Here is a 19,957-nt window from a genome sequence, read left to right on the forward strand (position 1 = left end):
CTCATAAGGCTGTATTCAAGGCATTAATCTTCTTTTATACATTTGTAAAATCTTGTTAAAACAATCTTTTTCCTTTTTAACAATGTAAGGACCAGAATTCTACTACTCACTCAAGAAATAGTCTGCTTGAAAGTTTCATGATATTTTTGCATGATTTGTTATGAAAGTTTCCAGCAGGATATCTAGCTCTTGTCGCATCTTTTGAACAGCAGGTGTGCTTCATTTAGTAAATTTTCTCTTGCAATTGATACCTTGAAAATCTTTCTTATCTTGCACATGTGTGAATGCTTTTCCAAACTTTTTATTCGAGCCTACACCACTGTGCACATGGGATGTGTTCTTGGAAGAATGCATGTATAGTAGACATGTGCATAGTGAACTTAATAATGAATGGTAAAGATAGAGGTGCATTCCCCCAAAGTCCTTTATGCAGTTCAGCCACAGCATGAAAAGTGTAATGACTAATTTTATAGAGATGATTTACATGAGAAGCCTTTGCATGGATTGTACTTGAGCTGCACAGTGTGTTGGCTTAGATTCAGGGAGGCAGTAGAATCAACACAGCAATTTGCTGATATCAAGTTTGTGTATGTTATCAACTCTACTTTTGATTTCTTCTGTGTTGCCATGATGAAAGAATATTATCCCGAAAGTAAATTTTTCATTAATGATAACTTAAGTATCAAAGTGATGAACTCACAGAAGTAAAATAACTCGTGTGAATGGAACTTATATTGAACTGAAATATGGTGAACATTAAGCATTTTTTCACATGGGCTAGCAACTTGGTTTTGATTAGTTTTTTCACTGTCATTTGATTGATACTAATGTATATTAAACAGAATTTTTCTGAGGAATCTTACAGGGATATTAAGTGTGAAAAAGTCAAAGTCACTGCCGCAATTGTGATGATGTGGTATGGGAAATATTTCCCATGGGATTGTTTTCACTTGCCTACCTTCTTCCTATTTTTCATAAATGGTTTCATATCTGTGACCCGACATTCTTACAACTGTCTTTAAATGTGATCCACTTTCAGTTTTTGTTTTAATTTCAGTTGTTGTTCCTCTGTACTTTCACCCTATTAGACTCAGCATTTATGTTCATGAGGCTTCCTAGTTTTTCAGCGTTTTCATTACATTCTTCATAAATATGTGGATTACTGTTTTAGGCATTCCCATTGGACATGTCTCAATTTGGCAACCTCTTCAATTCAACTCGAATACCAGAAATTGGCAAGGACAGGCTGAAGTGTGATCCCCAAGCACGCCACATGCTCTTCATGAAAAATGGCCACTTCTATGTGTTTGATCTCTTTGACAGAGATGGTATGTATTTGCTAAGATGATTACATGTTAAGTCTGAGACTTGAAAAGCAATAGAAAGTGTAATTTTTGTTTGTATTGATTTCACTAAGAGGAGCTGAATGAGAGTTTTAGCAGTTTTGATTTGAAGGCTGGAATCTTGCTAGTAGGGGATTTAAATGCAATTATTGGTAATGTGCTATTGTATGTATGATAGGGACATGAGTTTCCTTATGTCCATGAAAATCAGGAAAAACTTATCTAATTGTATGCTGGAAAAAGGGATGGTTATCAGAAATATAAGGTATTAAAAAAGAATTCAAACTTCAAAACCTTACTTTTAGAATTATATCAGAAGACCAAATTGCAGGTGAAATGATGGAGTGAAAAAGATTTTGAGTGATCGGGGCCTGAACATGCAGGAGGCTGAGAGGCGTACAAGGAATAGAGTAAATTGGAATGATGTGCATGTATGCATATAAGTGGATGGGTCTTTCTTCGTCTGTTTCTTGGCACTATCTCTCTGATGCTTGAAACTGCGGTCAAGTATGATATGAAAAAATAATAGCTTTTAATATGGATCAAAACTCAGAATGCCATTGCAATGTAGTGCTTAACCCCCATAGAGACAGTGGTCTTAGACTTCCTTTAGAGATGTTTTTGATTTTATATGTGATGTATCAATCAAATAATAGTAGGAATAAGCAGTGAAAGTCATCTATGAACCTTAGGGAGCTTCTTTCTTGGTCACCTGACCAAACTTTGTTTCATTTGCCCCCGTCTTACTATGTATGTCATGGTCTTTTTCAGAAGTATACATAGCCTCTAAGCAAATTACAAATGTCTTTTACAGTAGAGGAACAGATTTTCAGCTAATAGTTCTTCAGAATTTAAACTACAGCTGTTTGCATCCGTTTAGTCTTTATCGTGTTGTCTGAAGGTACTGTCAGCTACCATGAGCCTCCTTGGTTGAGTGATAGACACCGTTAAGTTACAAATATTTTCATTATTCTTTTTCTTAGTATAGTAATCAAGTAATGAACATTAAGCTTTCATATTTATCAGTTATGCAAATGGAATAACTTACCTGTAACATTTGCCATATACACAATCTTTGTGAAGTCAGTGGGGGAAGAATATTATTTCATTTTCCTTATACCAAGACATGTCTTTGGTCAGTCTTTGTCATTGTATAACTCAATAACATTCCTGCTCCTTTCCAGGCAACATCCTCTCCCCAGACCATATTCATGCCTGTGTTTCTTATATTGCCAAGGACCAGACTCCACCTCCAAAACATTCAATTGCTATCCTTTCTTCTGAGAACCGTGACACTTGGGCTGCATGTCATGAAGAGTTGGTAGTAGCAGGAAATGAAGCTGCCTTGAATGCAATTGATACTGCAGCTTTTAATGTTGTGTTTGATTGTGAAGAAGTCAATTTAGATCCAGAGAAGATGTATCGCACGTTCCTTTATGGTAATGGGAAAAATCGGTATGTATTTGCAGTTTTCCTTTGTATGTCTGTGATAAAAGATTTATATTGGAAAAGTTAGATATTTTATGGCTAGCCCATGATGCAGCTATTAAAGTTATATGATGCCATTAAATGTAACTTTTTTGCTTCAGCCACCATATAATAATCTTTTTGACCCATCATTTACTGAGCACTTGAGAAAAATCTTGATTGTGGAACTCTAGTGCTCTTACCTCTCAATCTCGGATGTAGATGATTTTCAAGGTTTCTCGATATTGGTCCACATTTTTTAATTACTTTTACTTAGCATCCCTGGGGATAGGGGATTAAGAATACTTCCCACGTATTCCCTGCGTGTCATAGAAGGCGACTAAAAGGGGAGGGAGCGGGGGGCTGGAAATCCTCCCCTCTCGTTTTTTTTTAATTTTCCAAAAGAAGGAACAGAGGGGGCCAGGTGAGGATATTCCAAAAAAGGCCCAGTCCTCTGTTCCTAAGGCTACCTCGCTAACGCGGGAAATGGCGAATAGTTTAAAAGAAAAAAGACTTGGTAATTTTATCAGCAGTATGGGCAGAACTTTGATTAGTGTATTTCATACTACCATCACTGTCTATTGATTTTTGATATTGTTCCCTTGTTATTACCTGATACTATGGCTTTGAAATGTGATTTATTTATTTATGGTAATTTCCTTTAGTGCTTTACAGCTGTACCATATGCATTTGAAATGAATCAATAGTCTGTGATTCTGCAGCTGTATTATGTATAAACACGTGTCATATGTTTGAAGTGAAACAAAAACCCGAAGGGGCACTGTTCTGTATACAAGAATGCCATTGTAGGGTGCGAAATAATTAATATGAGTAAAAAGAACTCTCTGCTTTCTGTGACTCTCTTGGACTGGGGCTCTAATCTTCGAATTGTAAGCCCTGGATGACTGGAAGTAAGTAGGTTGGTGATATCAACTTGGTGGCAGTTGCTGATTGGCTGAGATTAAATCCCATTTGTTGAGCAAAGACTTTGGTGATTCAAAGATTGACTGAAATGGTTGAGCAAAAGAGACCACTGTCACCTATTTTATGAGGATAGGAATGAGACTGAGCTGATGTTCCCCAACAAATATATGGGACATCACAAAGAGAAATTATGTTCAACCTTCAAAACCTTCATTTCTGTATACGTATTATTGATTTGCTGTTTTAATGCAAAATGTTTTTTCTTACAGTACAGTGAATTGTCTTCTATTTGCAGGTGGTTTGATAAGTCTTTTTCATTAATACTCACTGCTGATGGCCAGGTTGCACTCAACTTTGAACATGCCTGGGGTGATGGCGTAGCTGTCATGAGCTATTTTAATGAAGTGGTGAAGGATGTAACAGAGAAATCAAACATCCACCCTGGAAGCATACCTGCCAATATTGATGCTTCACAGTTTGTTCGAAGGCTGGGTAGGTGTATTCACTGAAGCTCCTCCAAAATTCATCAAATTGATTGACAAATGATGACTTTATAGTTAGATATTTCAACCTTATAATGGGCATACAATTATCCGTTATATAGCAGCACGACATGCAGTTTTGTCTTCAGGGAGAATCAGTGTTGCACAGCCTTTGTTTTGCACTTATCAGCACCATAAAATTTCTGTCAGCCTGACATTTGATTTTATTCTGCCTCACTTTTATACTAACTTTATCATTTTGTATTCTGTATATGCATGTACCTCCTTAGAACTTAATAATTTTGCTGATCAGTGCTTTCTTGGTTCCATTTTCCTTTTCAGTCTTTTCCTTCTGATCATTCTTTCCCATCTGTATCCAATTGCCAGAAAAAGAAACAAATCTATTTTCATTGCATGCACTCTTCTGGTCATAGTAGGTGCATTCAGTGTTTCTGTTTCCATACATCATATCTGGTTATACTCTTACACTTTTCCTTTATATTGATTTCCATAAAGTTACGGCAGTTGCCTAAGAATAGTAGGTCCTGCATCTTGGCTTTCATTCACAGTGACATAACATGGTTAATGCAACTGCATTCATAAATTTTAAGAAACTGCTTGATGATAGAGAATGTTTTAGAGATGGGGTCCCATGGGTGTAAAACTCCCTTCCTGTACGGTACAAATAGATAATTACTAATATGTAATTGAGCTCATGAGAGCAGTGGGCAAAATGACACTTGTATGACAGAGAGGGCAGCAGTACTGCAGCTGATGGAAAGGGAAGGTTACTGAAATATTATGTCAGGAAAATTTATGAGATGGAAAGCTTTTGACTCTGCTCTCAATAATAGGGAGGTGGACAATGAAATGCCCTGGATGTGGGAGCAGTTCGTCATACTAAGGCAAAGAAAACCCCTGTAGATATGGAGTAGCTTCTTCAAAGAAAAATAATTACTGGACCTATACATCATCTACAGCTTTTGGAAAGCAGACTTTGTGATGTTGATTATAAGGGATTTCCGGGATAGAGTGAGGGATATGGCTATGCCCAACATGTTTATGTTATTAAAAGGTTGAATTGTTTTTTTTCATTGAACAGGAAGAAACAAGTAATACATAGTAGAGTCAAGAGAAAAAAATGCATATTAGTACTCTTGAAATTTAATCAGGTTACTGATTCCCCATTAAGAGATACTGCACAAGTTTGAAGTGAGAGAGAAGATATGTGCAGTGCAGTGCCTGAGGGAGGAAGAGAATGCATTAGAATGATGGGGGGGGGAAGAAAAGTAAGTTGAAGTGTTTAAAGTGATATCATAAAAGTGAATAAGGTTAGAAGTTAATGAGAGATCATTTTTGGGAAAGAAGAAAGAGAGTTGGCAACAGACAGAACCCTGAAGAACATCATTCTTTTAGGGATAAGATGGAAAAGTCACACCATCAACAACTGCAGCAATAGAACAGCTAGAGAGGAGGCATATGCATGGGAATTGAAAACAAGTAGAAAAACCAGAGGAAGCAAATTAAGAAAGCAAACTTATGTCACGTCCAGTCATATGGTTTTGAGATATCCAAGGCCATGACAAAAGTTTTACCATAATGCCTGTGATATGAGAACCAAAGATGAGTCACATAAGATCACCAGTGGACCTTGCACTGCAGAAGCCATTGTAGTGATTGGAAAGAAGGGAATGGGATTCTAGGTATTTAAGAAAGTGAGAGTTAAAGAGAGTCACGAAAGGTTTAGAGATGGCTGAAGTGAGGACTGCCTGACTTTAATCCATTGTGAAGTACTTAATGTACTGTAACAAAATATAAATGCAAAGATTTATAATGTACTAAAATGGATAAGCATACGTTGTCTTATAGTTCCAATCTGCAAATGCTGATACTGTATAAATGCTAAATGTGCTTCTGTTGGGAGAGAACTAAATTTATTTTGACAATGGTTGTGGGAAATTTTTCTTTTGCTGTCATTATGAAATACCTGACTAAAAACTTAAGATACATTCTTTATTTCCTGGAGTTGTATCAGCAGAGAAAAGGAATACCTTGGGTGAGTTGGTCAATGGCTTCATCACTGTGGCAGTCTCTGATTGGCTGAAAGTAGGTCCAAAACAAATGAGCTGCTGATTAGCAAAGGTTGGGAAGTCTTGCATCTTTCTAAGAATACTGAGGATTGGAAGGTCTTAAACCTAATTTCACTTAAGGTATCGTAAAGATTCTCTCTTGCTCGTAAGACACTGCATTGGAGAGATTTTTTTTTAATATTTAAAACCTCTATTTTTCTATTTCATTGTTTATTCAGGGACTCACCCGTGATGATCTTTTTTAATAAAAAAGAGAAATTGAATTTGATTATTGTAATACAGTTGAAGCATTTGTTTACTACTACACACTGAACATAAACTGTATGTATGTAAGTGAACTTATAGGTTGTATGGATTTGGAACTCGCGGCTTTAGTGAGAACAAAGTTAGAAATTGTAGATAGGTTAATGGAAGACTAACTGAAAATTGCTTATAAAGGTGTGGTTGTAGTCAACTACAGCAAAGAATGGCTTATAGTTAGAGTTGAAAGGGATGCATTCGGTTTTTCTTGGTGTTCCTTTTTTGTTGATTGGCTTATTGGCATGTAAATTCCATTACATGCTGTTGCAAATGATTTTTGTATTGGTAATACTTTTATAAGTATCAGGTAGTTATAAACTAATTAAGTTTGGAAACAAAATAAAGAATTATGAGGTTAATTTTTAAAATTATGCCATTAATTGAAGTATAGACATTTTGGGTTTTAGCACATGATGTTAAAGTGCAATTAGGTTGATTAAAGATTTTATAATGCTGATGAAATTGCAGCACATTCCATTATATTCAAGGAAGAGGGTGTCACAGAAGTGTACAGATTTTAACTGAATTCCAGAATTCAACCTCACACCAGATCTGGAAGCTGCCATTGATAAAGCCGTTCAAGCATATGAAGCAAACACAAATGCTCTGGGGGTGAATGTTTTGGAGTCAAAGGTTTTTGGCAAGAATATGTGTAAGAAGCACAAAGTGTCTCCAGATGCCATAATGCAGTTGGGATTCCAGGTACGTATGGATACCAAACACAGTAAACCTCCTTTACATGCACAAACTTTTATGTTTGGTCATGTGAAATTAAGTAATGTTCATGCATTGTTGATAGCTTACAAAGTTCTGTATAATTTTGCAACTAAATTTCTGAATATTTATTTATTTATTTTGCTTTGTCGCTGTCTCCTGCGTTAGCAAGGTAGCGCAAGGAAACAGACGAAAGAATGGCCCAACCCACCCACATACACATGTATATACATACACGTCCTTACATGCAAATATACTCACCTATACATCTCAACGTATACATATAGATATACACACACAGACATATACATATATACACATGTACATAATTCATACTGTCTGCCTTTATTCTTTCCCATCGCCACCCCGCCACACATGAAATAACAACCCCCTCCCCCCAAATGTGTGCAAGGTATTGCTAGGAAAAGACAACAAAGGCCACTTTTGTTCACACTTAGTCTCTAGCTGTCATGTAATAATGCACCGAAACCACAGCTCCCTTTCCACATCCAGGCCCCACAGAACTTTCCATGGTTTACCCCAGACACTTCACATGCTTTGGTTCAATCTACTGACAGCATGTCGACCTCGGTATACCACATCGTTCCAATTCACTCAATTCCTTGCACGCCTTTCACCCTCCTGTATGTTCAGGCCCCGATCACTCAAAATCTTTTTTACTCCATCTTTCCACCTCCAGTTTGGTCTCCCACTTCTCCTCATTGCCTCCACCTCTGACACGTATTAATATAAACGATTTCACAACATAAGAATTCTTGTGGTATTGCTACCATAAGAGGCAGAGAGGGAGGAATGGCCCAGTTGTGTTGGTTACTCCATCATTACCTGCCTCTTCTATCACCATCACGAAAAGTTCCCCTTTACCCCTCTCACATGGCACTGTTTACTTTTTGTAAAAAAAAGGGATTATCATTTTTGTTAAGTATGAATGTGTTGGATGTATACTTTATATGCTTTGATGAACTCCACTTCTTGCTAGCAATCGCCATAGTAATTACCTGTCATGCACTGTTTTTTCATTTTTCCTCTTACTTTCTTATACCATTATTCTCATGAATACTGGATAGGTGGATCACAGGATGGTGGGTCTCTGGGTGGCAAGGACCAGGTGTGTGTAATTTAGATGAAAGTTGATCCATCATCAGTTTACATAGATTATTTTTAGTTTGTAACAAAACAAAGCATTTAGGTGGTCCAAGGTAATGTTTTCTACATTTTTTTGTATAAATTTTGAATATCACTTACCTGTATTCTTTATTCTCACAGACTGCTTACTACCTCCAAAATGGTGAGACTGTGGCCACATATGAGTCTTGTAGTACTGCTGCTTTTAAGCATGGTCGCACAGAAACAATTCGTCCAGCTACCTTAGAAACAACAGCATTCTCTAAAGCTGCATCTCAGTTGCAGCCTCCAAGCAATGCAGACTTGAAAAAATTAATTTTGGAATGTTCCAAAGTTCATGGGAATTTAACTAAAGAGGCAGCAATGGGTAAGAGCTGTAAAATTTCTTTAGCAGCTTTTTTGATAACTCTGATAGCTTGTTATGATGAAGAAACTTCTTCCTCTATGTTTTTGATATGAAGTCAGACTGAGTTTATGTTTCTATGGCCTACAAGAGGAAAGACTCAGACAGTAGTGATACCAGCCTTTCAGAAGACATTTTTTCCCTCTAGTAGATTGGTGGTACCCTTATTGTACTTAGCAGGGTAATAACAAGATTCTTTTCTATTCACATTTCCCCCATTTGTGCTACATTTTCCTATTATGTTGTCGTAAAATTCCTCCTCAATCCTTTCATTCATTTCACTTCATTAGGGAGCTTACAATATCTCTTTTTAGTCAATTGATTGGTGTGTATACAACCGTCTGCTTATCCCAACCGGCACATTTCCTTACCGTGACCAGTATTGATCTACTGGGACATTCCGCCAATTGTAATGTTGTAGTGATCAACTCCATACTTTATCTCTAGTCATGCTTTTTTGCATAATGCCACACTTTCCTCAGCTTAACGCATATTTCTTCCCCTGCTGAGCATACCATTTTGCTATCTTTCTTATCCTTCTCACCTCTTCCATTTTGCTTTGTCTCAATTCCATTTCAACAGCATTATAGTATGAAACACTAATATTCATTCTCTTTGCTTATGTCACCCAGATTTCATATTTCAGGTTCTTACCTCAAAAGGTAACTTTTTTGTTTTCTGAACTGTAAAAATCATAGGTTGATTTTTCTTTCATACATATTCACCATTTCCCATGTAAGCAAGTTAGCATTAGGAACAGAGAGAAAATCCTCACTTGGCCCCCTTCTCTGTTACCTCTTCTGGAAAAGTAAAAACTGGAGGGGAGGATTTCCAGTCCCCCGCTCCCCTTTTAGTCACCTTCTACGACATGTAGGGAATACGTGGGAAGTATTCTTTCTCTCCTATCCCCAGGGATAAAGTTAATTGTATTGTACCTTTGCTCCTTCCACAAAACTTGCATGTATACTTCATGGAAGTAATTCCCCGGGTTTTATCATCTCTATTCTCAGCCACATATCAGTACAGGATACTGCACCTTTTTTTGCTTTGTGGTAAGTGAGTTGTTTGCAAGTCATGCTTCAAGCATTACGAAAACAATAACTACTTTTTTTTACTTCAAGGTCAGGGTTTTGACCGTCACCTCTTTGGGCTCAGGAAGTTCGCAGAAGCACAAGGAACCCAAATGCCTGGTATTTTTACAGATCCTGCATATGCTAAAATTAACCACAACATTCTGTCCACCTCTACTCTTCCATCAACTGCTATTAGTTTTGGAGGATTTGCACCGGTTGTTCAAGATGGTTTTGGTGTAGGGTAAGTTATGTCTGCAAAATGCAGTCTTAAATAACAGCCCACCAGGCATACATCTGTCTGAAACCTCACTCCTCACGCAAACAGGAGTCACACTTTTCTGTCTGTGATCTGGTCATTACCTCTCCCTCCATTACAGTATTACAAACTATGATAAACAACAACCCAGGACCCTTCTTGCCCACAGTTTGACTGCTGCAGTGAAGACACCGAACACTTTTTGCTCAAATGCCCCACACTCTTCCCACACAGCATCACTATTTTTTTCTCACCAAGAGGATTTGACAGGCTTTATGAGTGCTGTGGGAATTTCATAAAGATAGAAGGTACTTTGAAGCAGCAAGTTGGTAAAATTTTTAACGCTTGTGGATGTAACCAAAATGAGCAGAGAGAGACAGGCAGTATGTTTGAGGAGAGACACCAGGATTTTCTAGCTCTTTGTGAAACAAAGCTAAAGGGGAAGGAGAGGAGCTAGGATAGGAATGTCTTGAGGACAAAGTCAGGTGTTATGATGAGGGCAAGAGCTTGGGAAGGGGTAGCACAGTATATGCTGGGGGTTTTGGCAGTGTGCGAAAGAGTGTAAAGAAGTGAGCTGCAAACTGATATGGGTGGAAATGAAAGTGGATTACAAGAGATGGATAATCCGTTATTTCCTTGCAACTTGTTGAAGCACAGCCTTCAGTTTCGTGAGCTCTGTAAAAGGGGTCTTGAGGTTGTATAGTTAAAAGAAAGAATCGTGGGATTATCATATGCTTTTCCTGCATTGTTTTTCAAAATTTCTGTGCTCCTGCCTTGAAAAACAAATTTCAAACAGTAAAATTTTACATGATATTTTAAACTTTGATTTGATTTTGTTACATACCTTGACATTTTTGGAACTGTTGTTTTCATATTATATATAGATTGAAACATTGTGAAGAACAGTTGATAAGAATTATTACATGTTTCTTCAAGTGATATTACGTAATTACTGGAAGTTATTTTTAATAATTATCATTGTTTCTTGGCAGTTACCAGATTCAAGACGACAGGCTAGGCATTGTGCTGTCCTCCTACCCTCCACATCGTGATGGTGCTGGCTTCATTGAATGTGCTGAAAAGGCGTACAACATTATACATGAGGCATTATCAAAGGCCTAAGCTGTATATAGATTCCTGAAAGTGAATTAGAAATAAGCACTAATATAAATGGATCCATTGCAAATATGATGACTCTTGAAAATGAAAAGAATGATATGAAAAGGAGTATTCATATACAAAAGATAGATGTGAAAGTCCTTTTCATCTCCTCAAACAAGGAACACCCTTATGACTTCAAAAAATTCCAGAATAAGAAGTGAAGAATTTATAAGTGGAAAGATATAGATAATGAAATTTGAACTTACATGCATTTAAGTTTTGATAGGTTATATATATATGTCTATCAATGTTTATTTCTCTTCATATACTTTTAATCTTTGTATCCAACTTATTGTCTCTAAAGAAGGTTTCTGTTTAAGTCAAAATATTGAAATAATAAAACTCAGAAGCTCTTAACCTGTTTACTCACCATCCTAGTACTCATATTTGTCATAAATGGGCATGTTTGAAGGAATTGTCGTTCCAACAATGTTATATGGTTGTGAGGCGTGGGCTATAGATAGGGTTGTGCGGAGGAGGGTGGATGTGTTGGAAATGAGATGTTTGAGGACAATATGTGGGGTGAGGTGGTTTGATCGAGTAAGTAATGAAAGGGTAATAGAGATGTGTAGTAATAAAAAGAGTGTGGTTGAGAGAGCAGAAGAAGGTGTATTGAAAGGGTTTGGTCACATGGAGAGAATGAGTGAGGAAAGATCGACAAAGAGGATATATGTGTCAGAGGTGGAGAGAATGAGGAGAAGTGGGAGACCAAATTGGAGGTGGAAGGATGAAGTGAAAAAGATTTTGAACGATCGGGGCCTGAACATGAAGGAGGGAGAAAGGCGTGCAAGGAATAGAATGAATTGGAACGATGTGGTATACCAGGGTCGACATGCTGTCAATGGATTGAACCAGGGCATGTGAAGTGCATGGGGTAAACCATGGAAAATTTTGTAGGGCCTGGATGTGGAAAGGGAGCTGTGGTTTCTCAGTGCATTATACATAACAGCTAGAGACTGAGTGTGAACGAATGTGGCGTTTGTTGTCTTTTCCTAGCGCTACCTTGCACGCATGCAGGGGGAGGAGGTTGTCAGTTCATGTGTGGTGGGGTGACGACGGGAATGAATAAATGCAGCAAGTATGAATTATGTACATGTGTATATATGTATATGTCTGTGTATGTATATATGTGTATATGTTGAAATGTATAGGTATGTATATGTGTGTGTGGACGTGAATGTATATGTAGTGTATGTGGGTGGGTTGGGCCATTCTTTTGTCTATTCCCTTGTACTACCTCGCTAAAGCGGGAGACAGCAACAAAGTATAATAAAATAGAATAAATATATATATGTGAAGTGTTTGTGGTAAACCATAGAAAGTTTGTGGAGCTTGGATGTAGAAAGAGAGCTGTGGTTTTGGTGCATTACACATGACAGCTAGAGACCAAGTGTGAATGAATGTGGCCTTTTTTGTCTATTCCTAGCTCTACCTTGCATGCGCACACTGGGGGGATGGTATTTCATGTGTGGTGGGGTGACCATGGGAATGGATGAAGGCAGCAAGTATGAATATGTACATGTGTATATATGTATATGTCTGTGCATGTATGTATATGTTAAAATGTATAGGTATGTATGTGTGTGTGCGTGTGGGCGTTTATGTATATACATGTGTATGTGGGTTGGTTGAGCCATTCTTTCATCTATTTCCTTGCGCTACCTTGCTAACACGGGAGACGGCGATTAAGTATAATATGAATAGATATATATATATTGTTCATAGGTGGGGTGGCTGGGTAGGTAAATGCAAGAGTTTTGGAGAAAGGGGCGAGTATGCAGTCTGTTGGGAATGAGAGGGTCTGGGAAGTGACTCATTGTTGTTCACCAATGATACAGCTCTAGTGGCTGATTCAAGTGAAAAAAAACTGCTGAAGTAGGTGACTGAGTTTGGAAAAGTGTGTGAAAGAAAGTTTAGAGTAAATGTGAATAAGAGCAAGGTTATTAGGTTCAGTAGGGTTGAGGGACAAGTTAACTGGGATGTAAGTTTGAATGGAGAAAAATTTGAGGAAGTGAAATTTTTTAGCTATTTGGGAGTGGATTAGCAGCGAATGGAACCATGAAAGCGAAAGTGAGTCACGGTAGGGGAGGGGGCGAAGGTTCTGGGAGCAATGAAGAATGTATGGTAGGAGAGAACATTATCTCGTAGAGCAAAAATGGGTACGCTTGAAGGAAAATGGTTCCAACAATATATCCATTGTTCGGAGGAGGGTGGATGTGTTGGAAATGAAATGTTTGAGGACAGTATGTGGTGTGAGGTGGTTTGATCAAGTAAGTAATGAAAGGCTAAGAGAGATGTGTGGAAATAAAAAAGTGGTGCTTGAGAGAGCAGAAGAAGGTGTGTTAAAATGGTTTGGACATATGGAGAGAATGAGTGAGGAAAGATTGACAAAAAAAAGGTATATGTGTCAGAAATGGAGGGAACAATGAGAAGCAGGAGACCAAATTAGAGGTGGAAGGCTAGAGTGAAAAAGATTCTGAAAGATTAGGCCTAAACAAACAGGAGAGTGAGATGCATGCTAGGAATAGAGTGAATTGGAATGATGTGTTATACTAGGGTCATGTGCTGTGGATGGACTGAACTAGGGAACCAGGGAATGTGAAACGTCAGGGGTAAACCATGGAAAGGTCTGTGGGGTCTGGATGTGGATAGGGAGCTGTGGTTTCGGTGCATTACACGTAACAGATAGAGACTGAGTGTGAACGAATGTGGCCTCTGTTGTCTTTTCCTAGCGCTACCTCGCGCACATGCGGGGGAGGGGGTTGTTATTTCATGTGTGGCGGGTTGGCGATGGGAATTAATAAAAGCAAACTATGAATTATGTACATGTGTATATATGTATATGTCTGTGTGTGTATATATATGTATATGTTGAGATGTATAGGTATGTATATTTGCGTGGGTGGACGTGTAGGTATGTACATGTGTATGTGGGTGGGTTGGGCCATTGTTTCGGCTGTTTCCTTGCGCTACCTTGCTAACGCGGGAGACAGCGACAAAGTAATATATATATATATATATATATATATATGGTGTAGGAGGCAAGTTGTTAGAAGCAGTGAAAAGTTTTTATCGAGGATGTAAGGCATGTGTACGTGTAGGAAGAGAGGAAAGTGATTGGTTCTCAGTGAATGTAGGTTTGCGGCAGGGGTGTGTGATGTCTCCATGGTTGTTTAATTTGTTTATGGATGGGGTTGTTAGGGAGGTGAATGCAAGAGTTTTGGAAAGAGGGGCAAGTATGAAGTCTGTTGGGGATGAGAGAGCTTGGGAAGTGAGTCAGTTGTTGTTCGCTGATGATACAGCGCTGGTGGCTGATTCATGTGAGAAACTGCAGAAGCTGGTGACTGAGTTTGGTAAAGTGTGTGAAAGAAGAAAGTTAAGAGTAAATGTGAATAAGAGCAAGGTTATTAGGTACAGTAGGGTTGAGGGTCAAGTCAATTGGGAGGTGAGTTTGAATGGAGAAAAACTGGAGGAAGTGAAGTGTTTTAGATATCTGGGAGTGGATCTGGCAGCGGATGGAAACATGGAAGCGGAAGTGGATCATAGGGTGGGGGAGGGGGCGAAAATTCTGGGAGCCTTGAAGAATGTGTGGAAGTCGAGAACATTATCTCGGAAAGCAAAAATGGGTATGTTTGAAGGAATAGTGGTTCCAACAATGTTGTATGGTTGCGAGGCGTGGACTATGGATAGAGTTGTGCGCAGGAGGATGGATGTGCTGGAAATGAGATGTTTGAGGACAATGTGTGGTGTGAGGTGGTTTGATCGAGTAAGTAACGTAAGGGTAAGAGAGATGTGTGGAAATAAAAAGAGCGTGGTTGAGAGAGCAGAAGAGGGTGTTTTGAAATGGTTTGGTCACATGGAGAGAATGAGTGAGGAAAGATTGACCAAGAGGATATATGTGTCGGAGGTGGAGGGAACGATGAGAAGAGGGAGACCAAATTGGAGGTGGAAAGATGGAGTGAAAAAGATTTTGTGTGATCGGGGCCTGAACATGCAGGAGGGTGAAAGGAGGGCAAGGAATAGAGTGAATTGGAGCGATGTGGTATACCGGGGTTGATGTGCTGTCAGTGGATTGAATCAAGGCATGTGAAGCGTCTGGGGTAAACCATGGAAAGCTGTGTAGGTATGTATATTTGTGTGTGTGGATGTATGTATATACATGTGTATGGGGGTGGGTTGGGCCATTTCTTTCGTCTGTTTCCTTGCACTACCTCGCAAACGCGGGAGACAGCGACAAAGCAAAAAAAAAAAAAAAAAAAATTTTTTTTTTTTTTTCATACTATTCGCCATTTCCCGCGATAGCGAGGTAGCGTTAGGAACAGAGCACTGGGCCTTTTTTGGAATATCCTCACCTGGCTCCCTCTGTTCCTTCTTTTGGAAAATTAAAAAAAAAAAAAAAAAGAGAGGGGAGGATTTCCAGCCCCCCGCTCCCTCCCCTTTTAGTCGCCTTCTACGACACGCAGGGAATACGTGGGAAGTATTCTTAATCCCCTATCCCCAGGGATAATATATATATATATATATATATATATATATATATATATATATATATATATATATATATTTTTTTTATACTTTGTCACTGTCTCCCGCGTTTGCGAGGTAGCGCAAGGAAACAGACGAAAGAAATGGCCCAACCCCCCCCCCATACACATGTATATATATACGTCCACACACGCAAATATACATACCTACACAGCTTTCCATGGTTTACCCCAGACGCTTCACATGCCTTGATTCAATCCACTGACAGCACGTCAGCCCCGGTATACCACATCGCTCCAATTCACTCTGTTCCTTGCCCTCCTTTCACCCTCCTGCATGTTCAGGCACCGATCACACAAAATCTTTTTCACTCCATCTTTCCACCTCCAATTTGGTCTCCCTCTTCTCCTTGTTCCCTCCACCTCCGACACATATATCCTCTTGGTCAATCTTTCCTCACTCATCCTCTCCATGTGCCCAAACCACTTCAAAACACCCTCTTCTGCTCTCTCAACCACGCTCTTTTTATTTCCACACATCTCTCTTACCCTTACGTTACTCACTCGATCAAACCACCTCACACCACACATTGTCCTCAAACATCTCATTTCCAGCACATCCATCCTCCTGCGCACAACTCTATCCATAGCCCACGCCTCGCAACCATACAACATTGTTGGAACCACTATTCCTTCAAACATACCCATTTTTGCTTTCCGAGATAATGTTCTCGACTTCCACACATTCTTCAAGGCCCCCAGAATTTTCGCCCCCTCCCCCACCCTATGATCCACTTCCGCTTCCATGGTTCCATCCGCTGCCAGATCCACTCCCAGATATCTAAAACACTTCACTTCCTCCAGTTTTTCTCCATTCAAACTCACCTCCCAATTGACTTGACCCTCAACCCTACTGTACCTAATAACCTTGCTCTTATTCACATTTACTCTTAATTTTCTTCTTCCACACACTTTACCAAACTCAGTCACCAGCTTCTGCAGTTTCACACATGAATCAGCCACCAGCGCTGTGTCATCAGCGAACAACAACTGACTCACTTCCCAAGCTCTCTCATCCCCAACAGACTTTATACTTGCCCCTCTTTCCAAAACTCTTGCATTTACCTCCCTAACAACCCCATCCATATATATATATATATATATATATATATATATATATATATGAAAAGTTTTTATCGAGGATGTAAGGCATGTGTACGTGTAGGAAGAGAGGAAAGTGATTGGTTCTCAGTGAATGTAGGTTTGCGGCAGGGGTGTGTGATGTCTCCATGGTTGTTTAATTTGTTTATGGATGGGGTTGTTAGGGAGGTAAATGCAAGAGTTTTGGAAAGAGAGGCAAGTATGAAGTCAGTTGGGGATGAGAGAGCTTGGGAAGTGAGTCAGTTGTTGTTCGCTGATGATACAGCGCTGGTGGCTGATTCATGTGAGAAACTGCAGAAGCTGGTGACTGAGTTTGGTAAAGTGTGTGAAAGAAGAAAGTTAAGAGTAAATGTGAATAAGAGCAAGGTAATTAGGTACAGTAGGGTTGAGGGTCAAGTCAATTGGGAGGTAAGTTTGAATGGAGAAAAACTGGAGGAAGTAAAGTGTTTTAGATATCTGGGAGTGGATCTGGCAGCGGATGGAACCATGGAAGCGGAAGTGGATCATAGGGTGGGGGAGGGGGTGAAAATCCTGGGAGCCTTGAAGAATGTGTGGAAGTCGAGAACATTATCTCGGAAAGCAAAAATGGGTATGTTTGAAGGAATGGTGGTTCCAACAATGTTGTATGGTAGCGAGGCGTGGGCTATGGATAGAGTTGTGCGCAGGAGGATGGATGTGCTGGAAATGAGATGTTTGAGGACAATGTGTGATGTGAGGTGGTTTGATCAAGTAAGCAACGTAAGGGTAAGAGAGATGTGTGGAAATAAAAAGAGCGTGGTTGAGAGAGCAGAAGAGGGTGATTTGAAATGGTTTGGGCACATGGAGAGAATGAGTGAGGAAAGATTGACCAAGAGGATATGTGTGTCGGAGGTGGAGGGAACGAGGAGAAGAGGGAGACCAAATTGGAGGTGGAAAGATGGAGTGAAAAAGATTTTGTGTGATCGGGGCCTGAACATGCAGGAGGGTGAAAGGAGGGCAAGGAATAGAGTGAATTGGATCGATGTGGTATACCGGGGTTGACGTGCTGTCAGTGGATTGAATCAGGGCATGTGAAGCGTCTGGGGTAAACCATGGAAAGCTGTGTAGGTATGTATATTTGCGTGTGTGGACGTATGTATATACATGTGTATGGGGGTGGGTTGGGCCATTTCTTTCGTCTGTTTCCTTGCGCTACCTCGCAAACGCGGGAGACAGCGATAAAGCAAAAAAAAAAAAAAATATATATATATATATATTTTTTTTTTTTTTTTTTTTTTTTTTTTTTATACTTTGTCGCTGTCTCCCGCGTTTGCGAGGTAGCGCGAGGAAACAGACGAAAGAAATGGCCCAACCCCGGCAAGGCAGCAGGTTTGGATGGTATTGCAGTGGAATTTATTAAAAAAGGGGGTGACTGTATTGTTGACTGGTTGGTAAGGTTATTTAATGTATGTATGACTCATGGTGAGGTGCCTGAGGATTGGCGAAATGCGTGCATAGTGCCATTGTACAAAGGCAAAGGGGATAAGAGTGAGTGCTCAAATTACAGAGGTATAAGTTTGTTGAGTATTCCTGGTAAACTATATATATATATATATATATATATATATATATATATATATATATATATATATATATATATATATATATATACATACATACATATCTACATACATACACACATAGATTTATATACACGTACGTTTGCGTATTACTTTTCAGGAAAAAATAAAAGATTGATTTTTTTTATTGTCCCAGCTCAACCTTAACCTGAAAGTAGAGAAACTAGTTTTTATTTGAGATTTCCTGAGAGTGAGGTGGAGTTTCTAGTTGACGTCATAAACATTCTATTAGGTGTCTCTTCAGATTTCGTAACTACTTAATTCATTTCCTATCCTATTTCATATACAAGTAAACAAACGAAAAGCATTTCTAAGAATTTGAATGGGAATATATGATGCGAATGAGCAAGAAAAATGTTTTTTTTTTTTCTCTTCTGACGTCATCTTTGTTTCTCCAACTGATGCCTAGTAAATAATCACGAAGGAATTGTTTACATTGAAGAGTTATTGGTGTTGTGGATTTGGTGAAAACTATTTTTATTTTCCGATCATGGAAGGTGTTGGGTCTGAAGTCAGTCTTAAGATAAGGGTGAGTAACATCTCCTGTGAAAGTATTGTAATGGAGAATAACTGAACAGAATTTTTATTTAGTGAAAATCGATGACAAATTGTTTATCTTGGGCTACAGTAATACAAGTGCTACTCTTTGACTGAAACCAAGTTGGCCTGATATTGTGGCAGTCCATCACTCAAACCACTGCATATGTCTGGAACAGCTCTGTCATTGATGTGTAGTGCCAAAAAAAAATTGTAGTGTTATTTATTCTTTATATATTTGCAAACATATGAAATTGAAAATTATTATACGAATTTATAATCAAACGTCTAATTATGATATTGTATCAAGTTAGGGATACCACAGATATGAATTAGGTAACCTGCAAGAGACTTACAAGTGGACTCCCTACACTTGGTGGAAGTGATTTAAACTGGCTCTCTGTTACAAGGAGCACCACTTTCTATCCTACTATGATAAAGAAGTGATAGGGAGAGGGCTTAGAAGATTAGGGGAATCGTAAGGATAACGTTAAAGTTGGTGAAATACTTTTAGAAATCGATAGAAATATGAAAATGTCACCTAATTTCCCCAAGTTGCAGAGATTTATGCTGTTAATTCTTGTAGTCGAAGTATAAAAGTTTACTCATGACTTCAGCATCATACCATCTACTGAAAAATTCAAATATTATGGACCATACACAGCAGCTGATGGCTCCTCTGTCCAGCCTCCCAACAGTGAGTCATTTCTCTGTAGTCTCTAGCAACACATATCATAAACAATTCAGTAAAAGAAGTTTAGCTCATTTTTATAAGGTTTAGGTATTGAGTGATCGTGTTCTTCAGTGTTAGTGACTTT

General features: G+C 38.8%; 2 protein-coding genes across 5 annotated transcripts in view; both read left to right on the forward strand.

Annotated features, from left to right (window-relative positions):
* The window catches only part of CPT2 (Carnitine palmitoyltransferase 2), a 40,750-nt gene extending 29,037 nt beyond the window's left edge, over window positions 1-11,713 (forward strand). The window contains exons 8-14 of the mRNA XM_071669903.1: window positions 1,172-1,328; window positions 2,528-2,798; window positions 4,030-4,226; window positions 7,139-7,308; window positions 8,608-8,833; window positions 9,991-10,183; window positions 11,191-11,713. Of these exons, the coding sequence (XP_071526004.1) occupies window positions 1,172-1,328; window positions 2,528-2,798; window positions 4,030-4,226; window positions 7,139-7,308; window positions 8,608-8,833; window positions 9,991-10,183; window positions 11,191-11,320 (1,344 nt within the window). The 3' untranslated portion in view covers window positions 11,321-11,713. The remainder of the gene's footprint in view (window positions 1-1,171; window positions 1,329-2,527; window positions 2,799-4,029; window positions 4,227-7,138; window positions 7,309-8,607; window positions 8,834-9,990; window positions 10,184-11,190) is intronic.
* A 7,270-nt stretch (window positions 11,714-18,983) lies between these two features.
* Nab2 (Nuclear polyadenosine RNA-binding 2) overlaps window positions 18,984-19,957 on the forward strand; it is a 59,703-nt gene continuing 58,729 nt past the window's right edge. For 2 of the 4 annotated variants that reach the window (XM_071669907.1, XM_071669906.1), the window contains exon 1: window positions 18,984-19,131. In XM_071669907.1, coding sequence (XP_071526008.1) covers window positions 19,093-19,131 — 39 coding nt within the window. In that variant the 5' untranslated portion in view covers window positions 18,984-19,092. Of the gene's footprint in view, window positions 19,132-19,175; window positions 19,837-19,957 lie in introns of those variants that run through there. The other 2 variants (XM_071669904.1, XM_071669905.1) reach the window with 2 other exon arrangements.

This window comes from Panulirus ornatus, chromosome 14 (assembly GCF_036320965.1).
Source record: "Panulirus ornatus isolate Po-2019 chromosome 14, ASM3632096v1, whole genome shotgun sequence".
Taxonomy (NCBI): Eukaryota; Metazoa; Arthropoda; class Malacostraca; order Decapoda; family Palinuridae; genus Panulirus; species Panulirus ornatus.